The sequence below is a fragment of the Copadichromis virginalis genome, linkage group LG2 (genome assembly GCF_057382275.1).
Source record: "Copadichromis virginalis isolate Kocher_CV1m ecotype Utaka linkage group LG2, C_Virginalis_male_GT1.1, whole genome shotgun sequence".
Classification (NCBI taxonomy): Eukaryota; Metazoa; Chordata; class Actinopteri; order Cichliformes; family Cichlidae; genus Copadichromis; species Copadichromis virginalis.
This window is the reverse complement of record NC_140619.1, coordinates 10170286-10196261: the sequence shown is the minus strand read 5'-3', so window position 1 is coordinate 10196261 and position 25976 is coordinate 10170286. Positions and strand designations below refer to the sequence as shown.

Sequence of the window (25976 nt, the reverse complement as noted above, 5' to 3'; positions counted from 1 at the left end):
GTTTTTGTTCTTATTTTTGAAATTAGTTAAAGTTTGTTGTTAGTTTACTTATATTTTGGGGTTTATTTGTCGGTTAATATTTTGTTTTAAATGATTTGTTTTGTTTGTTGTTATTTTGTTAAATTAGTCAGTAAGAGCTGTAGGGCCATTTTGTTTCTATAAATAAAGAGACTGGTATAGGACCAGCATGCATTGGGGTGGGCCTATGGTTTTTTACCAGAGCAGGAGAAGCAGTAGGAAGGATCTTGTTATTGCTTGCCAAATGGATAAATAAACCAAAACCAAAACTCTCAACTAAAAGGTTTGGACAATGGACTTCTTTTGCCTGCGTACGAAATATTACCTCAATGCAGCAGTGGCTTGTGGACTTTAAGTTGTGGGACGTTTGATCATTCAAAAGTAAAGGAATTGCCACTACACAAAGTAAAAAACCTTCCCGTGGACAAAGGAATGATCCTTCATTAATGGATATAAGGATTTCAAGGATCACCGTCGAACTCGAATAAAAGGTATTGGATCGTCTGGTGAGTAATCCAGACGGATTTGATGTTGAGGCCTGGATCAACATGTCACTCGCTCATCAAAGCTGGTGAGTGATAATATTGTTTAAGCCGTAAAGGAAAACGGTGAAGCTATTGGAGTTTAAAGACATTATTTCACTACAAAGACTGATGAACTGAGTTTTGACGTACTAAATTGGTGCAAAATTGGATCGCTAATTGAAACATGCCAACGCCCTCTGTGGAAATGTTTGTCCGCTGCAAAAGGCAGGTAAATGGATGTCATGTTTGTACTTTAGGCTATGGACTCTCAGTGTGCTGTGCATCTTTATAAAGTTTGAAATAATCCAAGAGGACAATAAAAATGTCGGATATTAAGAGTAAACGAGAGGATGACACTGAGATGCAAGCAGAGAAAAGAAGCGTTAAATTTACGCCAAAAGGTTTGGATTTGTATATAAAGACATGCCAAGAAAAGCGCAGTTCAATGTGTAAGCAAGCATCTAAGTACATGGGGAAAATTTCCGCTTTAATGACCTCACATGAAAACGTTAAGGAAGTGTCTTCTGAATTTGGGAAGTTTATTAAATGCTATCAAGATGCAAACGCTTTGCAAGAATCCTTTTTAAGTTTGCCACTGCCAGAAGATGAAGTGAAAAGGCAAGTTGCACATTTTCAGTCGAAGGTGACAGCATTCTCTGTTTTTATGGACAAAGTAAAGGTTTGGTTGCAGGAGGCGGGCGAGCCGTATACTGAACAAAACAATACTGTTCGCAATGATAAAGCTGTTGAAAGTTTGGATGAAATAAAACCTGAAGACAGTGTCTCTAATATCTCAAGTGTAAAACCACCTTCAAAAACCTTGTCACAGCAAAGTCGAATTTCATCAACATCTTCCGCATGCATTAAAGCTGCGGCTGACAAGGCAGCGCTCATGGAGCGACTCGCTGCATTAAAGAAAAAACATTCTATCGAAGCGCAAGAGGAAAAACTGAGAAAAGAAAAGGAGAAACTGAGAAAAGAAAAGGAGACATTATCCTTGGAAACAGAGCTGGCAGCCACTAATGCAAAGCTTCGTGTCTTAAAAATAAATTCAGTTTGTAGCTCTGAGCATTCTGATGGAATGAACTCTTATTTTGAAAGAGGGCACGTACAAGAAGCGCCTAGTTTAAATCCTTGTGCCGATACATTTGTTCCAACATCAAGAGATTACTCTGGTATAAATTCTGCATCTGAATCACAAGTAATCGTACCTAGACAAAGTCAAACCCAACATCAGGTTGATGATTCAGCTCAAGTGACGCAGCAAACACAGCCTCAGTCTCCTACTTTGACTGGGAACTGCACGAAGGAGATTGTAAATATTATGCAAAAACAAAATGACATCACTACTTTGCTTGTAAAACAAAACTTATCTTCTGTCCTCCCCGCCAGAAACATCCCTGTGTTTGATGGAGACCCTTTACAGTACAGATCATTTATGAATGTCTTTGAAAATGGAGTGGAAGCTAAAACTGATAACTGGAGCGACTGTTTGCATTTTTTAGAGCAGTTCACTAGGGGGCAGCCTAGGGATTTGGTGCATAGTTGTCAGCACTTACCTCCTGAGCAGGGCTATTCCACAGCCAAAGATCTTCTTGAAGAACATTTTGGGAACGAAAATAAAATTGCCTCTGCATATATGGAGAGGATTGTGAGTTGGGTACCTATTAAAAGTGAGGATGTGAAAGGTCTACAGTCATTCTCTCTTTTTCTTCAAGGATGTTCGAATCTAATGCAGCAAGTTGTTTATATGAAGGAGTTGGATTTGCCCTCAAATATGAGAATGGTTGTTATGAAGCTTCCATACAAATTGAGAGAAAGATGGAGATTTGTTGCCTATGAACTGCAGGAACAAAATGGTTACAGAGCAGTATTCACTGATCTGGTTGCCTTTATAATAAAACAGGTAAAAGTAGCATCAGATCCAGTGTTTGGCAACATACAAGACTCACAATCTGGAAGCAGCTTTAAAGCTTCAAGTTCTACCAAGCAAAGAAAAAAGGGAAGTAGTTTTGCCACTAATGTCAGTACAGTGCCAGGAATCAAAACTCAATCAACTGGAAGCAGAACAACTTCCGCCGTTCTGCATAGTTGTTTGTTTTGTTCACACAGCAACCATTTACTAGAGAATTGTAAGCAGTTTAAAGCTAAAACGCATCAGGATAAGTTGACTTTTATCAAGGAAAGGGGAATTTGTTTTGGTTGTTTAAAAGTTGGTCACACAAGCAAAGACTGTAGGAGTCGTTTGGATTGCGACGTGTGTCACCAAAGGCACCCAGGGGTTCTTCATATAGAGCGAAAGGATCCAGGTGCGTCTTCGGAACAAACTCAACAGAGGACAAACTCTAATGTCAACTTTTCAACTGCAACTACTCAGACATGTGGGTATATTGGGGCTGGTCATGAAGTTGATGCAATTTTTTCTATAGTTCCAGTTCAAGTTAAGAGCCAAAAGAGTAATAAAATTGTGCAAACTTATGCGTTTTTGGATCCTGAAAGTTCAGGTACATTCTGTACAGAAACTTTGGCAAAAAGGCTGAATGTAAAAGGTAAAAAGACCAATATCTTTTTGAGAACAATGAGTCAAGATAAGATTGTTAGTACACAAGTTCTGTCTGGTTTGGAAGTGTCTGGTTTGGAAGCAAATGATTTCATGCCATTGCCAGATGTTTTGACTCAAAAGACTATGCCAGTTTCTACAGTTAATATTCCCCAGCAAAGCGACATCGATCAGTGGCCTCATCTTAAACCTGTTAAACTGTACAACGTTAATGCAGATGTGGAGCTACTGATAGGCACTGATGCTTCCAATGTTTTGGAGCCATGGAAGGTGATAAACAGTGTGGGAGGTGGACCTTATGCTGTAAAAACAAAAGTTGGCTGGGTCATAAATGGTCCCCTGCGCACTGGAAGTAACAGTGGAAATAAAACCAACTGCACTGCTGTAACAGCCAATAGGATTTCTGTTGAGCGTCTTGAAGACATGTTGATTAAACAGTACAATCATGATTTTAATGAAAGATCATCAGAGGAGCAGACTGAAATGTCTAGAGAGGATCTGTGTTTCATGGATATTGTTAGTAGTTCAATAAAGCTTATTGGAAATCATTATCACATTGATTTGCCTTTCAGGAGAGAAGGTTCCAGTTTGCCAAATAACCTCTGTGTCGCGGAGCAGCGTCTCCAGAGTCTCAGACGGAGATTCGAAAAGGATACTCATTATAAGGATGAATACACTAAATGTGTAAACAACATGCTTGAACGAGGATATGCCGAGTTTGTGCCTGTAGATGAGTTGCACAAAGATGATGGAAAGGTGTGGTACATCCCTCATCATGGAGTGTATCATCCCACAAAGGGCAAATTAAGAGTTGTGTTTGACTGTGGAACAACTTATAAAGGAGCATCATTGAACAGTCAGCTTCTACAGGGACCTGATCTCACAAACTCGCTGGTTGGGGTTCTGATCAGATTTAGACAAGAGCCTGTTGCATTAATGGCGGACATTGATTCCATGTTTCACCAAGTGCACGTCTCAGAAAAACATGTCAACTTTCTCCGTTTCCTGTGGTGGCAACATGGCAACACTTCAAGGTCTGCACAGGAATGCAGGATGAAAGTGCATTTGTTTGGAGCTGTATCTTCGCCAAGTTGTGCAAATTATGCTCTACAGAGAACTGCAGATGATAATGCACAACAGTTTCCAGCTGAAGTGGTTGATACAGTCAAAAGAAACTTTTATGTGGATGATTGTTTGAAATCTGTTGCTTCAGAAGAGGAGGCAGTGCACATGGTGAAGAGGCTGACAGATATCTGCGCTAAAGGAGGATTTAAGCTTTCAAAATGGATCAGCAACAGTCGCACAGTGCTCATGTCAATCCCAGAGGAAAGAAGAGCAAAGGAAATTAAGGATCTGGATTTGGACACAGATCAACTTCCAGTTGAGAGAGCACTGGGTTTACAGTGGTGCATAGCAACAGACAAGTTCCAGTTCAGAACCTCCCTGCAGGACCGTCCAACAACCAGAAGGGGAATTTTGTCTGTGGTCAGCTCACTGTATGATCCTTTGGGAATCTTGTCTCCCTTCAGTATGCCAGCTAAACTGTTGCTACAAGAGCTTTGCCGACAAAATTCGAAGTGGGATGAAGTTATTCCCCACTCTCTTTCCCAGCGGTGGCGTGATTGGCTGGAGGATCTCCAGCTGATTTCAAAGTTTAAAGTGGAACGTTGCATTAAACCAAATTGCTTTGGAAGACCAGATAGGGCACAACTTCATCATTTTTCTGATGCAAGTCAAGATGGGTATGGAACGGTGTCATATTTAAAGTTGGAAAAGAATAACGTCACGCATGTTGCTTTTATCCTGGGAAAGGCTAGAGTTGCTCCTCTCAAGCAAACTACAATTCCCAGGTTGGAATTGACGGCTGCAGTTCGGATGGACAGGCTTCTGCAAAAGGAGCTGCAAGTCAGGTTGGAAAAATCAGTTTTTTGGACTGATAGCACAACAGTACTGAAATACATCTCCAATGAAACCAGAAGATTCAATACTTTTGTTGCAAACAGAATTGCTGTTATTCGGGAAGCAACAGATGTGAATCAGTGGAGATACGTTTCTTCTAAGGAGAATCCTGCAGATGACGCATCCAGAGGTATGAGAGCTGGGGATCTCCTCAAATGTAGGAGATGGATAAAAGGGCCAGAATTTCTCTATGAGTCAGAAAAGGAATGGCCTAAACTGGATGTGGAGTACAGTGTAATTTCTGCAGATGACCCAGAGGTCAAAAGGGACCTGACAATGAATGCCATTGTGAGAGAATTACAAAATCCTACCAGCTATTTTATCCTCTACTTCTCGTCTTGGGCAAAACTTAAAATCTCTGTAGCCTGGCTTTTAAAGATGAAAGAGGTCTTGGTGTTGTTGGCACAGAAGAGGAAAGAGTTGCTTGCTGCAGGTTTGAATAAGAATGATCCGGAAGGTCAGAAAGAAGTGGAGATAAGAATGGAAAGATTTAAGACCACTTTGAAGAAAGGAAATCTCACTCCAGAAGACTTGGCAAAGGCAGAACAAGCTATTCTTCAATATGCACAACAACAGAAATTTACGACTGAAATGGCTTTAATCCGCAATGGCCTCAAAGGAGTCTCTAAGGGAAATTGGCTCTACAAACTTGATCCAGTGTTGGATGCAGGAATCCTCAGAGTGGGTGGCCGATTGAATAAAGCAGCCATGCCTATGGAATTAAAGCATCCTGTAATTTTGACAAAAGATATGCATGTGTCAACACTGATTTTACGCCATATCCATCAAAGGTTGGGACATGCAGGAAGAGCACACATGCTGTCAAAACTAAGACAAAATTTCTGGATACTAAATGCAAATTCTGCTGCCAGGAAAATCATCTCTCGTTGTGTCACGTGTAGACGCAACAGAGGAAAGTTTGTTGAACAAAAGATGGCGGATCTGCCTGAAGAGAGAGTCCTGCCAGACATAGCCCCATTCACAAATGTTGGAGTGGACTATTTTGGACCTATAAGTGTTAAAAGAGGACGAAGTCTCCTTAAAAGGTATGGAGTTCTTTTTACCTGTTTCACCAGTCGTGCAGTACATCTGGAGATTGCATGTACACTTGATACAGACTCTTGTATAAATGCTGTGAGGAGGTTCATCTGTAGACGAGGCCCAGTTACGACCATCAGATCTGATAATGCTACAAATTTTGTTGGGGCGAATCGAGAGTTGAAAGAAAGTTTGACTGAGCTGGACCATGCCAAAATTCAAAAGGCTTTTGTTCAGGATGGCATGAAATGGAACTTCAACATTCCAGCAGCCTCTCACCAAGGTGGTGTGTGGGAGCGTCTCATTCGTTCAGTAAAGAATATTTTAGCCTCAGTTCTTAAGGAGCAAGTTCTGGATGATGAAGGACTCCACACAGTCTTCTGTGAGGTTGAAGCTATAATGAACGACAGACCCATTACTAAAGTTTCAGATGACTCAAATGATCTTGAAGCACTGACACCCAATCACTTGTTGTTGCTGAAAAATAAACCAGTTTTTCCACCAGGACTGTTTCATCCAAGTGATTTGCATGTCAGGAAAAGGTGGAAACAGGTACAGTACATGGCAGAGTTGTTCTGGAAGAGATGGCTTTCTGAGTACCTACCTTTGATGCAAGAAAGACAAAAATGGATGAGGACTAAAAGATGTCTTATACCTGGAGATGTTGTTTTAATTGCAGACGCTACAGCTCCAAGAGGATCATGGATGATGGCGAAAGTCTTAAATGTAAACCAGGATGCAAAAGGCTTGGTGCGTTCTGTGAGACTACAAACAAGGACCAGTGTTTTGGAAAGGCCAGTGACAAAACTTATTTTGCTACTGGAAGCCTCATCGTGAAGAAAATCATCAATGAAAATTAAGGATTTGTTTAAGGGAATAGCTCCTCCTTTTGGGACTTTAAAGTAATTGTGATAGTATGCACAATTAGGGGCCGGAGTGTTGGAGCTATTTGTTCTTTATTTTTTATTATTTTGAAATTAGTTAAAGTTTGTTAGTTTATTTATATTTTGGGGTTTATTTGTTGGTTAATATTTTGTTTTAAATGATTTGTTTTGTTTGTTGTTATTTTGTTAAATTAGTCAGTAAGAGCTGTAGGGCCATTTTGTTTCTATAAATAAAGAGACTGGTATAGGACCAGCATGCATTGGGGTGGGCCTATGGTTTTTTACCAGAGCAGGAGAAGCAGTAGGAAGGATCTTGTTATTGCTTGCCAAATGGATAAATAAACCAAAACCAAAACTCTCAACTAAAAGGTTTGGACAATGGACTTCTTTTGCCTGCGTACGAAATATTACCTCAGTGCAGCAGTGGCTTGTGGACTTTAAGTTGTGGGACGTTTGATCATTCAAAAGTAAAGGAATTGCCACTACACAGATTATCTAAATGAATATGAGTCAGGAGAAGACATTGATGATCAAGTGCTGACTAACATAGACTACTGTTACAGACTGATAAGTAACTCACCCGTGACATTCAGTGAAGCTGCAAGGTCACCCAACTCTAGAGAGTGGAAAGCAGCTATGGATGAAGAAATGCAATCCTTAAAAGAGAACAACACCTTTACCCTAACAATCTTACCTGAGGGAAAGAAAGCAGTGGGGGGTAGATGGGCATATGTGAAGAAAAACAGTGGTGATGGATCAGAAAAATATAAAGCACGGTACGTAGCTAAAGGTTACAACCAGTGTTTTGGGATAGACTATGATGAAACTTTTTCTCCGACTGCTAACCTGACAAGCATAAGAGTATTGATGCAGTGTGCAATACAAGAAAACCTGATTTTGCATCAGATGGATGTAAAAACCGCATACTTGCATGCACCAATAGATTTTGAAGTGTATGTTGAGCAGCCAGAAGGCTATGAAGTAAAAGGAAAAACAGATGAGAAACTGGTCTACAAGCTGGAAAAGTCACTTTATGGGCTTAAACAGTCAGGCCGAAACTGGAACAGGACATTACATGACTATTTGATAGAGAACGGTTTCATGCAGAGTCCTGTAGATCATTGTGTTTACACAAGGAAAACAGGAAAAGAAAAAGTGATCATGATCATATGGGTTGATGATATTATTATTGCAGCCAGTGATGAAAGGGTTTTGAAAACTGTGAAGGAAATGCTAACTGCAAGATTCAAAATGAAAGATATGGGGAAACTCAAACATTTTCTTGGTATTGATTTTGAGCAAACCCAAGATTGTGTAAAAATGTTACAAGAGAGATATGTAGAAAACATACTGGAAAGATTTCAAATGCAAGACTGTAAACCAAGATCAACTCCTTGTGAACAAAGGTTGAACTACAATGATGATGCTGAGAAAATGAACAATGTCAGAATGTACAGAGAGGCAGTAGGTAGCCTTATTTACTTGACCTCTTGCACACGACCAGATTTGAGTTTTGTTGTAAGTAAGCTGTCACAGCACTTCAAAGAACCAGCTGTGGAACATTGGACTACTGTGAAACATGTTCTAAGGTACCTGAAACAATCAAAAGACAAGACATTGTGCTACAGGAAAAGTGACAAAGATTTGAGAGTACAAGGTCACAGTGACTCAGACTGGGCTGCGGATGTGACTGACAGGAGGAGTACTACAGGTTACTGCGTAAGCCTGAATGAAGGAGGTACTTTGGTGTCATGGCGAACAAAGAAGCAGCCAACTGTTGCCTTGTCAACTTGTGAAGCAGAGTACATAGCTTTGGCAGCAACAACACAAGAATGTTTGTACTTGACACAACTGTTGCAAAGCATGTATGAGCATCAAAAGAGACCGCCAAAGATTTTTGAGGACAATCAAGGGACTATTGCATTGGCAAAGAATCCTGTTAACAGACAGAGGTGTAAGCATATCGATATCAAATATCATTTTGTGAGATCAACAGTTAATGCTGGAAATTTGATATTGGAGTATTGTCCGACAGGTCTGATGGTGGCCGATGTTATGACAAAGCCAGCAACAAAGGGGAAGTTATTGAAGTTTGAGAAATATATGTTTGGAGTGTAAACAAATAGTAAAGAAAAACTGTTTCTTTTGGAATGCATGTAAAGCTGACAACGTGAGTGCAAGTGGGGGTGTTGAGCTAGTTAATAGGTATGCCCTCGTTGTCATCTGTTGTGATTTTATTTTGAAAGGATGCTTCCTGTTATGCTGCAGAGTGCACGCGAGAGTTCAATAATAAAAACTAAGTGTTGTTCCGGTGAAAAGCCGATGCCCCACGTGTGATTATTCCTCCGTCTAGACAATATAAGTATCTTCAATATTCATGCAGATTCCGCTGGAAGACCCGTCTCTGCTAACAGTTACAATTTTATATGATGTTAAACTGTAACATAATGTAAAATTGTAACATTGTAAACATAATGTTACAATTTTACATTATGTTACAATTTTACTTTATGTTAAACTGTAACATAATGTAAAATTGTAACATTATGTTTACAATGTTACAATTTTACATTATGTTACAGTTTAACATAAAGTAAAATTGTAACATTATGTTTACAATGTTACAATTTTACATTATGTTAAACTGTAACATAATGTAAAATTGTAACATTATGTTTACAATGTTACAATTTTACATTATGTTAAATTGTAACATAATGCTTAACAGATAATGGTTATCCTCTTTTTATATCATACATCATTGTCTCTGTAGGAGGGTCTGGAGCACCCCCTGCTGAGCCGCTGGGCTCAGTACCTTGCAGGCAGGTCCGACGATGACTTCATCATCTCACCTGAGCTCAAAATTCTGGTGCGTGAAGGCGTCCCTCGGGAGTATCGGCAGAGAGTGTGGCGCTGTTTGGTCCGAGCCAGAACTTTGACAAGCCAAGAGTGCCACACGCAACGCTATCAGCAGGTACAGCTGTAGAGAGAGAGAGTGCTTTATCCGCACCTGAGCACAGGTGGCTCCTCCTTCTTCCTGTTGGGAATGCTGGCGAGCACTCAGTAATCCTGTTCTGTTTCCAGCTGTGTGAGAAGAGTCGGACAGCTCCTAATCCTGCCTCCAGGCAGGTCCAGCTGGACCTTCACCGAACCCTGACGACCAATCAGCACTTCTCCTCGCCGTCCAGCCCAGCCCTGCCCTCCAGCAGCTCCGCCGCATCCTTCTGGCCTTCTCCGGGCATAACCCTGCCATTGGCTACTGCCAGGTACTCAACAGGTCAGAACAAAAGTATAAATTTTATATCTGAGTTCTTATGTGGACCCGCCTTCCAGGCAGAACCTCACCTTCCATCAATGTCCACAGGTTAGCGGCCCTCGCTCTGTTGGTCCTCCAAAGTGACGAAGACGCCTTCGGTTGTCTGGTGGCAGTGGTGGAAGCCATCATGCCTCAGGACTACTACACCAAGAATCTGGTTGGCCTCTCAGGTCAGCAGACACACTCACCTGCTTGCCTGCTGTGATCTGTTTTAGTGATCAGTGAGGCTGATCTCTGTGAGTCTTTGTGCTCAGGCGGACCAGCGCGTGCTGAAGGACTTCATGGCGGAGAAGCTTCCTCGCCTGGCATCTCACTTTGAGGATCACAACATTGACGTCTCTCTGGTCACCTTCAACTGGTTCCTGGTGGTTTTTGTGGAGAGTCTGCCCAGCGACATCCTGATGCCTCTGTGGGACGCCTTCCTGTATGAGGGTACCAAGGTACCATACACCCGAACACACCATGACAGAAATGCAGACAACACTTCAATGCACCACAGTAGTGTCCATGGAAACAAAAATGATTTTGTTTTCACCTTTAGATGTCTTTATTTACATTTTAGGAGTAATAAGACATTGTTTACTAAGCATGGGGAACTGTCATGTGACATGAAATAGGAGTGGGAAAGCAGATCATTCTAGTAACGACCTCACAGTCTACCACAAGCAGCGTAAATCCAGACGATGAGCGGGACAATGGCTTTGGGCTTGTTTCTGCAATGTGACAAATGCAGCACAGCTTTTACATCGTTTGTCTCAGGAAATAAAATCACAGTTCAGACACAGAAATATATACCACACAGGGATAAATGCTGACAACAGCTTCAGCCACGTAGATCCAACCCAAAAGTTTAATTTAAACTTAAAGCTCAACTACCAAGTAAGTTAATATTATCTGGCAACTGAGGAACCAAGTGGCTTATTGGAAATCGATCAGAGCTGTAATGAGTAAAGGGCCCAACTGCACCACAACTGAAAGAGTAATTTTATGACTCACCTCCTCAAAGTTTCCAATTAATTGTGTGGCGTGAGTGTCCTGTTATGAAATGCGTGTCTGTGCTGCAGGTGATCTTCAGATACACTCTGGCTCTGTTCAAATACAAAGAGGACGACATCCTGAAGATTCACGACAGCGTGGAGATCTACCAGTACCTACGCTTCTTCACAAAGACCGTCTCCAATGCCAGGTACGCACTCGCCTCCACCCGCCTTAATCTACGAGCTGTTACACTCTCAGAAGTGTAGCGGATGTAGCTGTTGAATCTTTGAGCTTCAAACCCTTTTTACTGAAATTTTGTGAGAAGTTTAAATTTCCCTGATCACAGTAACAACGATTTAAAGATTTTTAAGTATCTGCAGCTCTCGGATACATGTGGTCCAGTCAGTCCAGTATTTCCTGCTCAAACTGCAGTACCTGAAGTATCAAGCAGCATAAAACAGAAACACTCAAGCTGATCAGTTTCCAGTTCCTCTGTGTTGGTGATCGAGTCCTTTCCACCTGCGTGTGTCCATGCAGGAAGCTGACCAGCATCGCCTTCAACGACATGAACCCATTCCCCAGCCGGCTGCTGAGGAACCGGCGAGTGCTCCACCTGGAGCGCCTGCAGGCGGAGCTGCGTGAGCTGGAGGAGCAGCACAAGGAGTTCATCACCGAGAGCGTCGTACGGAAAGACAAAGAGCTCGACGTCATGGTGAGCGAGGACGACGAGGACCTCTGATCACACGGGACGCTTCAGCTGCTCACTTCGAGACGACGATGAGTTTTCCATGAGTTCAAGAGAATTTTACTAAACCGGCTGTTAACTGGTTTCCTTCACACCAAACACAGGATTGTGTCAGGTTCACCATCTCTACTAACACTACAAGGAAACAGACGCATACAGATTTAACTGCATCACATCTCTGAAACAAGCTTGCAGTAAACAAATGTGTACTGTGTTCACGTGTGTAATAAGTCAGGCTGCAGAAATGTGCAGATGTATTTCAGTGAATTCATTTGGATTAATATGTGATAGCTTATTTATTTCATTGCATCTTTTGCTTTATACCTAAAAATGCGTGACATTTCTAAATGTAGTCACATCCCTATGAAACATGGTTGATTATCAGCTGTAGTCACAGCTGGTGATAAAGTAATTAAATGTCCAGCTATTCAAAAATAGGGCATTCTGCACAATGAGTACTTTTTGGTACTTGAAGTATATTTTGATGCTGATGCTTCAGGGCATTGTGCTGCATTGTCGAAGCTCTCTGGGCTTCCGGTTAGAACGACCTCACAGTGTTTTATTTTGATCTGGTGTAAAGTGCATTGTGCAGAAATGACAGCATGATAGTCACATGATAAAACTGACTTTTCTTTTTTTTTTAAATTTTACTGGGTGTGCATCTTGTTCAAATGTCTTTTTCAGCATTTGTACATAAATATTCTGTATATAAATATTTGATTTTCATTTATTTTACAGAGTCCTTTATTTTGTTTCACAAATATGACATTCATGTCAAATGACATCTGCAGACTTTATAATGACCAGCAGGGGGCAGTGTATTGCAGTCTATGAGAACATTTACTGAGACCTGTTTCATGCACTAGTTTCATGTCTCATTGAATCCAACATGATGTTGATTTTGTAAATTAAGGTCACATCTTCATCACATCTAATTTCAAAACACTGATCATTTTTAAAAAAAAAATGAATTCCATACCAATTGCAGGAATAAAATAGGAATAAATAACAAACGAGAAATACATACAAAACAAGAGAAAGGCACACATGAGAGAACAGGTCACATGACAGCACAGCATTATCTACCCACAATTTGAACTAAATAACAGATAGCACAGGCAATGAAAACAAACGGAAATCAGAATAAATTTAAAAACTTTTATTGATGTTAACTTGAAGTGCTGAATTAGCCCTGTTGTCAGTTCAAATCACTTCAATCTATAGCGCACTTTAAGGTCTTTAGACCTTGAAAAGTAATACACTGCAAGGTAAGCTTGCAGCATCTTACTTTAAGGTCAACTGTGAAACTTTGTGGAAAGCCTGAGACAAGTTGATGAGTCAGTGAAGCGCACTTCCTTCTGATGACGGCTATACTGAGGTGAGTTTTTAAGCATATCCTGAACTTTATTCATTATTAGACTTCTGACACCTGGCAAATAAACTCTCACGCGATATGAGAACATAACAGCAAAAAGCCAGTAGCTGGTACATGAATGGATAAAAATTGGATCCCTCTTAGATTGAATTGGTTGCCCTCTTATATTACGTTGTTTTGAACCTAACCGCATCCACTGAATGAATGCAGTTTTCAGGACAGTAAAAACAGAGAACTCTGATATACACAATTTCTGATTGCTGATAGTGTTTCTTAATGCAAAATGGGCTTCCATTTAAAATGCAATTGCTTTATGTTCGATCTTTAGTGAAGAAGGGTCATTTTTGATTCTGTGGACAAGGGATGCAAATGGAATGTGAAGGCAACAGGTAGTAGGGTGAATTAGGGTTTCGTGTGGTCTTCAGTGCATGAATTTTATTGCCACTTTATTTCAACTTTTTATTAATGTACTCAAAAGAAAAACAAGAACCACAAAGGAGATTCTTGTGATTCTTGTTTGTGCTATCTGTTTGTGAAAGAAAGCACATTTTACCACATCATACTGTGTTTGCTGCCATTTATTTTACTCGTCCTGCCTGAGTGTCTGGGCTGCGTTTGTCTGTGCACCTTTGTTCTGGCCTTCTGCTGATGGGTTTCACATGCTGGGCTTTCCCTCTTGGTCCACACCCAGCAGCCTGCTGCTGACCACACACAGCCTACAAACTGATCCATCCATGCATCCATCCATGCATGCATGGCCTGGTTATTGTTGAGTTATCACCTCCAGCTCCTTGCTCATAACCAGGTAGATACTGGGCTGGGCCTGATCTCTGAGCTCAATAACAATGACAAAAATGCCAAACACTTTACTCTTCATGGTAAAAAATGTTTATAATACAGTAAAAACTGGATGTAGCCAAAATCAGTGTTTTATATACAGTGTAAGTGAACAACATTGCTACACTGCTGGTGTTTGATTGATAGAGGCTTTCTTTATAAGAACTATGATATCATTTCTTTTGCTGATTAACAGTTTTTATATAATTTTTATATCATATATAGCTTTCAAGAAGCCAAAGATCACTGGACGAAAAGACTACAGACCTGTGGCTCTGACATCTGGTCAGGAAGTCTTTTGAGCGCCTGGTTCTCTCCTATCTTAAGACCCTCACGGCCCCCCTCCTGGACCCCCTGCAGTTTGCATACAGAGCCAACAGGTCTGTAGACGATGCCATCAACATGGCCCTACACTTTGTCCTGCAGAATCTATGCTAGGATCCTGTTTGTGGACTTCAGCTCTACCTTCAACACCATCCTTTCAGACCTTCTTCAAGGATTGCTTTCCCAGATGAATGTGCCTGATCCCATCTGCCGGTGGATCACTGACTTCCTGACGGACAGGAAGCAACCAGTGAGGCTGGGGAAGAATGTCTTGGACTCCCGGACCATCAGCACGAGCTCCCCTCAGGGCTGTGTTCTTTCTTCTATGCCCTTCTCCCTGTACACCAACTGCCGCACCTCCAACCACCAGTCTGTCAAATTAATTAAGCTTGCAGATGACACCACCATTATTGGACTCCTCTCAGACGGGGATAAGTCTGCCTACAGGATGGAGGCTGAACATCTGGTGTCCTGATGCAGCCGCAACAACCAGGTGCTGAATAAGTGTTATTTTCATTTACCACTGGCCCAAGTACATTTTTATTGGCTTGTGAACAAAGCTGTAGTTTTTGTATTTTTAAATATTAACGCAATTTAATTGAGACATTATTTATATTATTTCACTTTCAATGTGAAAAATGCTGGAAAAACGTTGAAAATAATGGTCACCCCTGTTCGCTGCAATGTAAAATAGTACAACTGCTGTCAGCCTTCATTAAGTTGCATCATTTAAACATTTGCATATTTTTATTCAACTTCTGCAGGATGCTTTGATGAAAGACTCCCTTTTCCCAAGTAGAGGCTTTACTAGAGGTCACAGGAACAGCGCTGCTGTTTTGGATGCGGAAAAATGTTGTCTTTCACTCTACCTGAGCTCAGTGTTTCAGTAAGGGCTCCGCCTCATTGTAGCTGACGCTGAAATGTTTGTGTGGGTTGCCATGACAACACCAGAAGTGCATCTGAGATCGTGTCCAAATTCATGGGCTGCATCCTCCTGAGGACTCGGTGTTCTGACAAAACGTCTTACTTTGGCAAAGCGTCCTACCGTAAGTAGTTCATGCGTTCTCGGCGGCTCTAGTGACCCTCGAACTCTCGGCTAGCTATCGAGGTGGTGGATAACATACGTCTCCCCCACAAGAGCACGAATCTACAACTTTTCTACTACTGGTTTTACAAGGCGTACACGGTAAAAACATTATGCTGTTATTTGTTAAGCACTTGTGCACCTTGTGAAAAGAAATAAGTGGCTGAGATGGATGTCATATGTGCTATTGATATTATTTTACTCGTTTCTAGTTTTCACGGTGCTCCATGATTGTGAGAGGAATAAAAAAGAATTGTGGACATCAGTACGAAGCATGGATTCTTTTGACCAGAGTAGATACACTGGTCCCTTGAATATACTAATCTTTTTGAGGTGGGTGACTGTTCCTGTGTATTTACAGAAACAATGGTTGTGATAACCTCAGCTGTTTCAGAGGGTGACTGTTCGTTGCTTTGTGCACTTTTAAATCTGTATACAATGGTTTGTTCCCTTTTTGTGTTCTGAGGTTTAAACAAAGATGTACTAGATGTATTATACCGGTCCCTCGAATCTACAAATCTTTTAGATGTGGATGACTGTTCATTTTCATCTGTGTTTACAGAAACACTGGGTGTTGGAACCTCAGTAGTTTCTTTTTGGCTGACAGACTCTGGAGCTGTACAAGAGGAATAAAGAGCTGCAATGCTTTTGTGAACCTGACCTGGGAAGGGAGAGAAATATATTTTTGTTTTGTTTTTGTTTGTCTTCTTGTTTTGTTTTTTTGTTTTTTTTTTATTCATATTTTGGATGGACAGAAACGTTAACAAATATACAACTGGAATAATCATACTGTCAGTTCTCTGTCCGTTTCTTAACAACAACCAACAAATAAGGACTAACAGTAACTAAGACAAACAGACAAACAAACAAACAAAAAAAAAAAAAAAAAAAAGAAAACCCAGGAGAAACAAAATGATATACCGCCTCCTGGGAAACATCAGCAAAAACAAAAGTAATGGGGGCAAAACACCCAGGTGCCTAAAAACAAAACATAACCTTGACCACTGATGACATTAAGACAATTTCTTCCCTCTACTGACTTTCAAAGTAAAAAAAAAAAAAAAAAAAAAAAAGACAACAACAAAAATACCAATGACACATGAAACCCCCCCCAAAGAACATTTATCATAATATCTAGGAGACATTGTCGATGTACACCAAAAAAGGACCCCAGACCTGCTCAAAAATGTCTTCTCTCCCCTTAATTCTGTACATAACCCGTTCATATGATGCCATCTTAGACATTTGTTCAGTCCATTCCCTGAGAGAACAGGGGCTGGATGACTTCCAGTGCCTAAGTATTATCCTGCATCCAGTTATGAAAGCCAGACGCATCCACAATCTCTGTTTTTTTGAAAGGATAATTTGTCTTCTTGTTTTATTTTATTCCTTGTGGGATTTGGATCCAACAAGTAAAGTATGCATATTATGCACACACACAAACACACATGCAGCTATTACCATTTCTTGTATTCTTGAATAAAGACATTGATCTGACACATTTAAAATGCAGCCAATTGTTTTTATTGTTATATTATTAAGAAAAAAGAAAAGGTGGGGGTGGGGGGATGTAAAGAAGAGCTTAAAGGAAAGGGCTAGAGGAGAGAAAACCCCAACAATTAGCAGGGCATTTTTTTACTTGGACAAATTGTTAATAAAGTTTCCATATCTGTAACAATGATGACAGTATAATTGTTTATAAACAATTATATTGACAATTATATGTGTCCAGTATGTTGGCTCATTTTCTTTTACTTTTTGCATTTGAAAATAAAAGTTGGGCTGATTTTGACACCATTACAAGAAGTGTTGTTAATGATTCTTTTTGAATTAAAATCAGGTTACCACAAATTGTTTTTTAATTTCATTTCATTTGAAATGTTTGTCAGTGGGTAAACAATTCGTAATGCAAAGTCAGAAACATCGAGTTATTCTTGTACTGCATGCTTGCAATAAATAAGTTGTCCTAACAGTCAGTCAAAGGAGCTTGGAAAGAAAAGCGTCTGGACTTCTTTCAGTTGAAGTGACTGATATATATATTTTTTGTCTGTTTGTTTTGTTGGTTTTTGTTTTTTGCCCTTTATCACCATTCCTCTTCCCTGCTGTTTTTCTTTCCCTCTTTCTTTCTCCCCTTTCTTTCCCCCAGTCATGTCTGTCCTATGTGTAGCAAGTGAAAATAAAATAAACAATAAAAACAAAGGTGAATCAAATAGACCAATACGGCAAGGCCGGGATGGTCCATTTGGTAAAGTAAATCCGTTAGTTATATTTAACATAATGTTAAATGGCAACATTCTGTTTACAATGTTACCATTTTACATTATGTTAAATGGTAACATTCTGTTTACAATGTTACCTGTTACAGGAAAAATGATTCTATGTTTCTTTACCTTCTTTTAAATGTACAAAGATGCCTTTTGTCTGCCCTTTGCCTATGGTTAGATTAGTTTAGAATTATCTTTTTAGACTTTCCCAGGAAACACATCTTGTTTCTGGGACATATTGTTTTAGATTGTTTTATCTTCCCTAGCTCTCTGCTGACGAGACTAGCACCATATATGGAGTTGTTTTATTTTATCTGTTTATTATTTGTTATCCTGTTCTCACTGTCTCTGTGCTCTGTGCCTATAAAAATTACCAAGCCACTGTGCATGGTGTGAGTTGTTCTTAGCAGCTCACCCGTGTACACGTTTGATAAAGAAAGTAACTTTGTCTCATTGTGTCTTTATTTCTCCTGGGTTTTTTACAGAGTTTTCCCCCAACATTTCTTGGTCCTTCGACAGCCGGAGCGCCTCCATCGTGTCCCATCTCCGTGACCAGTCCACGTTGTTCGTCTGTCGACAGCCCACACACTAGGTGTGTGGTCAAAGACCAAGGGCGTTAAATTCGAGTCTTGGCCAACGTTTTAGAAAGCGACCCACGGTGGTGGGGCCCGATCGAGGTGGACCAGACCCGGCGACACCGACCAGGTAGATACAGACACACTGACACAATCTTGCGTAAAAGCGTATTTTAAATTCAGGGAATTTAAAATAGCGAAAGTAGCTCGTCGCGACTGGAAGCTCCCCACCTCTGTGGGTTAGGTTTGGAGCTCTGGGTAGCTCCCCCAGCTGGGTCTAGACAGGGTCTAGGGAATAAGTAGCTCGTCTACAGAAAGACTGGCAGCTCCCCTTATGATAAGGGTTCCGATCGCGCAAATAGGTGTGAATGTGAATGTGTGTGTGTATTGTTTTAATTAACGGAGCAAGCTGAATTTTCACGGTCCAATAAGAGACTGAGCTGCTCCTACTGTGTTTTTCTTTTACTGCTATTCACTGACGTGCTGGTGAGTTGAGAGAACGGTCGAGTTCCGTCTCGTAAAGTTCACACCGCTTTTGGAAATAGTCCGAAAGTAGAAGGGCGTGTGAACAACCACTCTCGTCTCTAATACCAGCGAAGGTGATAGCAGCTGTATTGTGTATATATTACTTAAACAAAAATAAGTAAATACATAAATAAGATGGGTAATCAAGCAAGTGAAATTAAAACTCACTCCTGCTGACGAGCAGTGGTGAGAAAAGAAAAGTCCAGACGCCGGACAAAAACAGTGTCTGTAAACTGAGAGATTTAAGAAAACAAAATATAAACAGTCAGAAGAATAGAACTCAACTGCCAGTTTAGTAAAACCAGAAGACGAGACACTGTGCAGTGCCCACAATCCTTTTAGTAAACCATCACTCATTCCTGCAGCCGCATCTGCAGCACCACCCATATCAGGAAGAACATAATAATCCCTTATTAAGTGAAAACTAGAGATCAAAGTAGTTTGAAGTAGTTTAAAAGGGTTGAAAACAGACCCCACTGAGTAGATATAAATATAAAAAGTACGAAATAAAGATGAAGGGAAAATTACAGTAGAAATTATCTTTAGAGTATTTGAAATTAATAATAGCAAGGATAGCAACCTGTAAAGTGATATTAACAATGAAACACAGTTGGCATGATGACCATGCCCAGCATGTATAAAATGAATATAAAGCAAATAATTCACACGAAAATATTTTAATAAAATAAATAAGGTATATTAAGGCTGTGTCACTGTTCAGCCAAGGACAGTGTGTGAAAAGGTAACTGTCTCCACCTTGGGAAAAGGATGATTCTGCAGGTCATCTGAAGCCTTTGATGGATACAAAATAAAATATAAATAATATATTATAATAGACCTGTCTGGTCCGCCATGCAACAGAGAGAACAAATGTGACCGCAGATTGGATGAGTTCTAAATTATCTGTTTGCTGAATAAGATGATCCTAACTAACAAATTGGCTCAGTAGTAGTATAATGGTACACACTGATAAAATATTATAATATGCTATTGCTGTTATATAAGACAAAGAGGATAATATTAACAATGACATAATATTAATATGAAGAGGCACCTTAATCGGTTATGATGTAAGGTGGATAATTGTTAAGCAGTAGTCTGCATCAAGCTTAAGGTTTGCTGAAACTCAGTGTAATGACATGTGAGATGAAGACAATACAGAGAATAACTAAACTAATGAAGTGCATAGAGGCACTTGACCAGCTTGAAACTTATCATTCTAGAATGACACATTGCTGAGATATAGAGCACACCTATAATAACAACCAATAAGCAAAACCCTGTAGACAACAGCTACAACTACAGGATTGAGAAGCTGAATTAAATATGTAGACACTGCTAAGCTGATGAGCATGTTCCACATTTTCTTTTCTTTTATTTATTTTTTTTCTTTTAGAGCAGAAGCTGCTGTAACGCACCCAAAGAAAGACTCTAGGTCTGACCAACCGTCTCAGTCATGGGCAAAAAGATGACAGTCAATAAAATTCTAAAAGATAATTTATTGACGAAAAATATATCAAGAGATAAAAGATAAAACAGTCCAGTGTCCCACTTATGAATTGTATAAAAACACACAGTCCCAAGGCCAGAGACAGCTATGCCACACGGCCAAGTTGCACCCCACATGTTGCCTTTAACAGGGTTAGAAGTTGTCCTTGGAGACCCACCACCCTGCAAGCATATAGTCAGTGGTCACTCAAGCCTCTGCAACTCTGCTGCCTTTAGGCTGTGGCATATAATAGGCCCTGGACTGCACAGAGAGACAAAACGACACACTTAATATAAAATTCATAGCGCAAAACCCATCCATCCCAAACATATCTGATTTCATCACATTACATACCTGCACAGAGAGACAAAACAACACAGCAGTGTTTGTAGTGTGGGCTATAAGTAGACCAGTGTGTCAGTGCAATCAAGTACACCTGCCTCTAATTAGTCCAACCCCATTCCAGCCATTGGCTCACCAAAAATGTGACACACACAAAACCACTCCCAACCCAGTGCAACTTCACACAATAATATGGAGCTGAATTAACACAGGCACATTAGTCTACCATGTTACAAGCTGCATGCTATTAAAAGCCAACATATGCAGACTTCTGCCTTGTTCGGGTGGCAGCATTTTTCTTTTTCTTTTGTGTCCTGACACGTTTATGTTTTTTGTTTTTGTTTGATTATTTTGTTGGTTTTGGAAACGAATTTAAACGAACTTGTGACAATACTTGAGAATCACAGTGACACATAGTGATTAGGCATATGATTGAAAAATGCCTAGGTTTAGAGCTGTGAGCTATGAGCTGTGAGCAATGCAAAGTTAAATATATATATATATATATGTGTATAAATGGGAAACAACCCTAACTTGAAAGTTTGAAATGTGTGAGATCCATGAATTGTTTGAAAAACTAGAAATTATTCAAAACTGCCTTAAGTGAAAATGTAGTGTTGCATCTATTCTCCCAAACCAAGACAAACAAAAAAGAAGAAGCTTTCTGTAACTTCAAAATAAGGCTGACTGTTGACAATAGACTAAAACACTAATCCGCAGGTGGCTATCAGGAACAGAGAGGCGAGCAAAGTCACAAACACCAAGGCTGCAGACAGCCACGCAGAAACAGCAGATAACATAGAGACAACGCCTGCTAGTACCGTGGAGAGGAAGGTCACTTCCCACGAGATTGTAGGAGTAGAGGACAAATTAGTTGTAAAGTCAGCTTCAGGCCACACAACTGTACAACAATTAACTGCCCTTTTAGAACTAGTACACACAGCAAGTGGCCGCAGGTGCTTTATTAAATGCATATATGACCCGTCGTGTCCAGTAAATTTGCTAGGTAGAGACGCTCTGACAAAACTTAAGATAGCAGTCATGCCATTCTTTTCTGGTATTACACCTGAGTGCCAGAAACCGACCGAGTATCACAACATTCTGAGATTTAAACAAACTCCAGGCCCAGATCCACCTTATGATCAGCAAGTGTGGAAGCTAGGAGAACCGCATTTGACCTTACAGCACAGGCCGAAACTGTGTAGGTTACGCAGTAACCACAGATAGTAAAATAATAGAAGCAAAACCACTTTCTTCTTCATGTCCTGCACAGAGCGCTGAGCTGATAGCTGTGATACGCGAAAGCTAAATACACAAAGACAAACTAATAAACATACATACAGACAGCCAGTATGTTTTCTCTGCTGTGCATCATTTTGCAAAAAATTTGGCATAACAGAGGAATGATTACACCAACTGGCAAACCAGCATGCCAACCTCTTACAACGCCTACTGACTCTTTCATTACTACAGGCAACAATTTTGCTGACAGAGCAGCAAAATAGGCGGCACAAAAGACAAACATCACATTGATGGCAGTGAACACACATCAGATTCCACTGGATGTGTTGAAAAATGAACAAAAGCAGCAAGCACAGCAGAGCAGGCAAAATGGCTAAAACACGGTGCAGTTCTGACAAACGACTTAATGATGTGTTATGGCAAGCCAGTGTTGCCAAAAAACTCCTCCACAAAATGGCGGCATTAGTGACTCATGGCTGTACGCATTTGTCAACGGGGGGACTGACCAGTATTGTCAACTCTCATTTCTAAACTGTAAATTCTACACTGTAAATTTTGAAACCTCAGCAAAACAATTTGTCAGAACGTGCATGACGTGTCAAAAATATAATGCTCAGGGAAACCTGAGACCACACAATCCATATGGACCTTATTGAGCTAAATGAATGCCAAGGGTAAAAATACGCCCTAGTGGTTATAGATGTATTCTCAAAGTGGCCAGAAATCTACCCAGTGAAAAAGGCAGATACAATTTCAGTAGCAAAATGTATGTCTAAGTTGTAGGAAAATAAAGAGATGATTGTAAATGACGAAGAATGTAATGATGTCTATCAAGTGTCTTGCCGATCACAGCCCGGTGACTGGGTTCTGATCAAAGTGCTCCAAAGGAAAAACTGGAGCTTGCAAAATAGCGGAACGACCATCTTGCATCCATCAGAGCCAGTAAGTGAAGCCATCTAAACACAGCTGACGGCAGGCTTGCCCACTTGTTGTGATCTCGCCCGGTGGAGGGGTCAGCTTTCCTGGCCGGGGGGTCTACTCGCGACAGGAGGGTGTGTCCCGTCGTCATGAGGTGGTGGCTCTTAATAACTGCAGCGGCCCTGACCATGGCTGGGCTCCTCATCTTTGCTTCCGTGAGGGACAATAAGTCACGCTATATGGAGAAAAGGCAGACACTGTATGACAAAGGAAAGTACACCAAGTTTCCCCATGGCTATGCCACTAATTTCTGGTGGCAGTTTATGAACACTACAGCTTACTTGAATAATAAAACTGACTGCTATGCAAATACATATACACTTTCTGCCCACCGAGGAACGAGAGGAAGTGTATGGACTGTTCACTCAACGAAACCTGTGCCAGTAACGCGACACTGATGAGCCTCAACTGTCGCTCCAACTACAGCTACCGAATGATACTACAAACAAAGACTCATTACCAGACAGGATGTGCACGGACGGCACCAAGCAGTAAAGGAACCAGAGTTTCGCATCTGAGGAGGAGTGAAATTCTTACAGAGCTTGATCCCCGGCATTGGAGTTGCCGAGGTGCGGGATCATGTGGAAATCAACCGATATGCTCTGCTACGACACATCAACTTGACTAAGACCCTGGGAACCGCCTTAGCAGGAGAACAGCAGGCCATCAGAACGATGGTGCTGCAGAACAGACTGACACTAGACCTGCTAACAGCATCACAAGGAGGAGTTTGCAAGCTGATCGGGGAAACATGTTGCACTTTTATCCCTGATGGATACGAAACTGGAGGAGACATTTATGAAGCTTTGCAGAATTTGTCCATTCTGCAAAAATATGTCACTGACCACACATATGGAGCAGCTACACCGCCATGTCTAAGAGTAATGATTTCAAAGATGATAACAACTACAATGACTGTTTATGTTGCCGTGCCTCAAGAAGAACAGCATCCCGTTGCAATTCTGTTAGAGGAGAACTTGTAATAACTGCTAATGAATGACGTGGTGATTAAAAATGACTTGTCAAGTGATCACGCACTGATTAAAACATTAGTAGGTTATGCAGGTTTTCATCCCTTTATTTTTTGAAGTTTTCAGTTTTAAACATAAAGTTTTTCATTTTAAATATAAAGGTTTCATCCTTTTATTTTTGAAGTTCTCATCCTTTTTTTTTTTTTTAAAGTTTTCATTTTAAATATGAAGTTTTCATCATTTTACATATAAAGTTTTCAATTTAAGGTTTGCATCATTTTAAATATAAGGTTTTCATCCTTGTATTTTTTGAAGTTTTCATTTTACATATTAGGTTTTCATCATTTTTAAATACAAAGTTTTCATTTTAGTTTTCATCCTTTTATTTTTTGTAGTTTTAGTTTTATTATTTTTTCTTGTTTATTCCACTATGATTTTCATTTACTATGTTTTTCTTTTTATTATTTTCTTTTGTTTTATTCTTTAGACCAAATGACTTCCATTTCTGCTATGCTGACATTTTGAAAATTAAAAAATTGCTAAAGATGCTTAATAAATAACCTTCACAGACAATTGTTGTATACATTTAAAATAAGTTAAAACAGGAGGGAATGTTACAGGAAAAATGATTCTATGTTTCTTTACCTTCTTTTAAATGTACAAAGATGCCTTTTGTCTGCCCTTTGCCTATGGTTAGATTAGTTTAGAATTATCTTTTTAGACTTTCCCAGCAAACACATCTTGTTTCTGGGACATATTGTTTTAGATTGTTTTATCTTCCCTAGCTCTCTGCTGACGAGACTAGCACCATATATGGAGTTGTTTTATTTTATCTGTTTATTATTTGTTATCCTGTTCTCACTGTCTCTGTGCTCTGTGCCTATAAAAATTACCAAGCCACTGTGCATGGTGTGAGTTGTTCTTAGCAGCTCACCCGTGTACACGTTTGATAAAGAAAGTAACTTTGTCTCATTGTGTCTTTATTTCTCCTGGGTTTTTTACAGAGTTTTCCCCCAACATTACCATTTTACATTGTGTTAAATGGCAACATTCTGTTTACAATGTTACCATTTCACATTGTGTTAAATGGTAACATTCTGTTTACAATGTTACCATTTCACATTGTGTTAAATGGTAACATTCTGTTTACAATGTTACCATTTTACATTATGTTAAATGGTAACATTATGTTTACAATGTTACCATTTACATTATGTTAAATTGTAACATTATGTTTACGATGTTACCATTTTACATTATGTTAAATTGTCAGTAGGCCTGGTACCGGAACCGGTACTGGACCCCCTTTTACTTTCAGCCATCAGAAGAGGGTACACTGTGGTCATAACAATACTCAGACTGTAGCATTTAAAGGTCCCAAAGTGTACCAGGAAAATATCCCCCGCACGATTACACCAGCAGCCTGAATTGTGAATGTGAGGGAGGATGGATCCATGCTTTCATGTTGTTCACTCCAGGCTGATATAAAAATGATATAACTAATACTACTTCTACTAATAATGACAATAACAACAAAATAATAATAATAATGTCAAAAATACCAGTAATAATAATAACAATAACAACATAAACAACAACATTACTACTAATAATAATAAAGATAAACAAATGTATTAAAAAATTAATAATGATAATAATAATAATAAAACTGATCATAACAGTAACAATATCAATCATAACAACAAGAGTACTAACAACAATAATAACAATAACAATGAAGGTGTTGCTGCAGATCTGAGTCCCGACTCTGCTGCCTTTCTAGTGCGGCAAAGAAAGTAAGAAATAGAAAAAGAAAAACACAAATAAACTGAGTGTGAGGGTTTTTCTACAAGTTACACTGAATATTTGCACAGACATGCTGACTGTTTGCTGGGAGACGTCACCTGTCTTTTATAGAATAGCAGGTAAGCTGTTCTCTGCCGCTGCT

At 39.9% G+C, this 25976-nt stretch overlaps 3 protein-coding genes and 2 long non-coding RNA genes across 5 annotated transcripts; 4 read left to right on the top strand and 1 right to left on the bottom strand.

The window, feature by feature from the left end:
• Window positions 1-631: 631 nt before the first annotated feature.
• LOC146716998 (uncharacterized) lies at window positions 632-2275 on the top strand. The gene is made up of 2 exons (XM_085434980.1): window positions 632-1857; window positions 2261-2275. The coding sequence occupies exons 1-2, from the start codon at window positions 865-867 to the stop codon at window positions 2273-2275; spliced, it is 1008 nt and encodes a 335-aa protein (XP_085291106.1). The 5' UTR covers window positions 632-864.
• A 1957-nt stretch (window positions 2276-4232) lies between these two features.
• Window positions 4233-10504, top strand: LOC146716997 (uncharacterized). Its single transcript, XM_085434969.1, has 4 exons — window positions 4233-6486; window positions 9757-9957; window positions 10068-10260; window positions 10317-10504. Exons 1-4 carry the CDS (start codon window positions 4333-4335, stop codon window positions 10502-10504), a joined length of 2736 nt encoding a protein of 911 aa, XP_085291095.1. The 5' UTR covers window positions 4233-4332.
• A 41-nt stretch (window positions 10505-10545) lies between these two features.
• Window positions 10546-12016, top strand: LOC146716996 (TBC1 domain family member 2A-like). Its single transcript, XM_085435598.1, has 3 exons — window positions 10546-10739; window positions 11364-11485; window positions 11815-12016. Exons 1-3 carry the CDS (start codon window positions 10581-10583, stop codon window positions 12014-12016), a joined length of 483 nt encoding a protein of 160 aa, XP_085291724.1. The 5' UTR covers window positions 10546-10580.
• An 8469-nt stretch (window positions 12017-20485) lies between these two features.
• LOC146716995 (uncharacterized) lies at window positions 20486-20908 on the bottom strand. The gene is made up of 2 exons (XR_014922577.1): window positions 20850-20908; window positions 20486-20756 (listed from the first exon to the last, which is right to left on the bottom strand). It is a non-coding gene; the product is annotated as an uncharacterized LOC146716995 (long non-coding RNA).
• Window positions 20909-21998: 1090 nt separating this feature from the next.
• LOC146716994 (uncharacterized) lies at window positions 21999-24990 on the top strand. The gene is made up of 2 exons (XR_014922578.1): window positions 21999-24189; window positions 24283-24990. It is a non-coding gene; the product is annotated as an uncharacterized LOC146716994 (long non-coding RNA).
• Window positions 24991-25976: the final 986 nt, after the last annotated feature.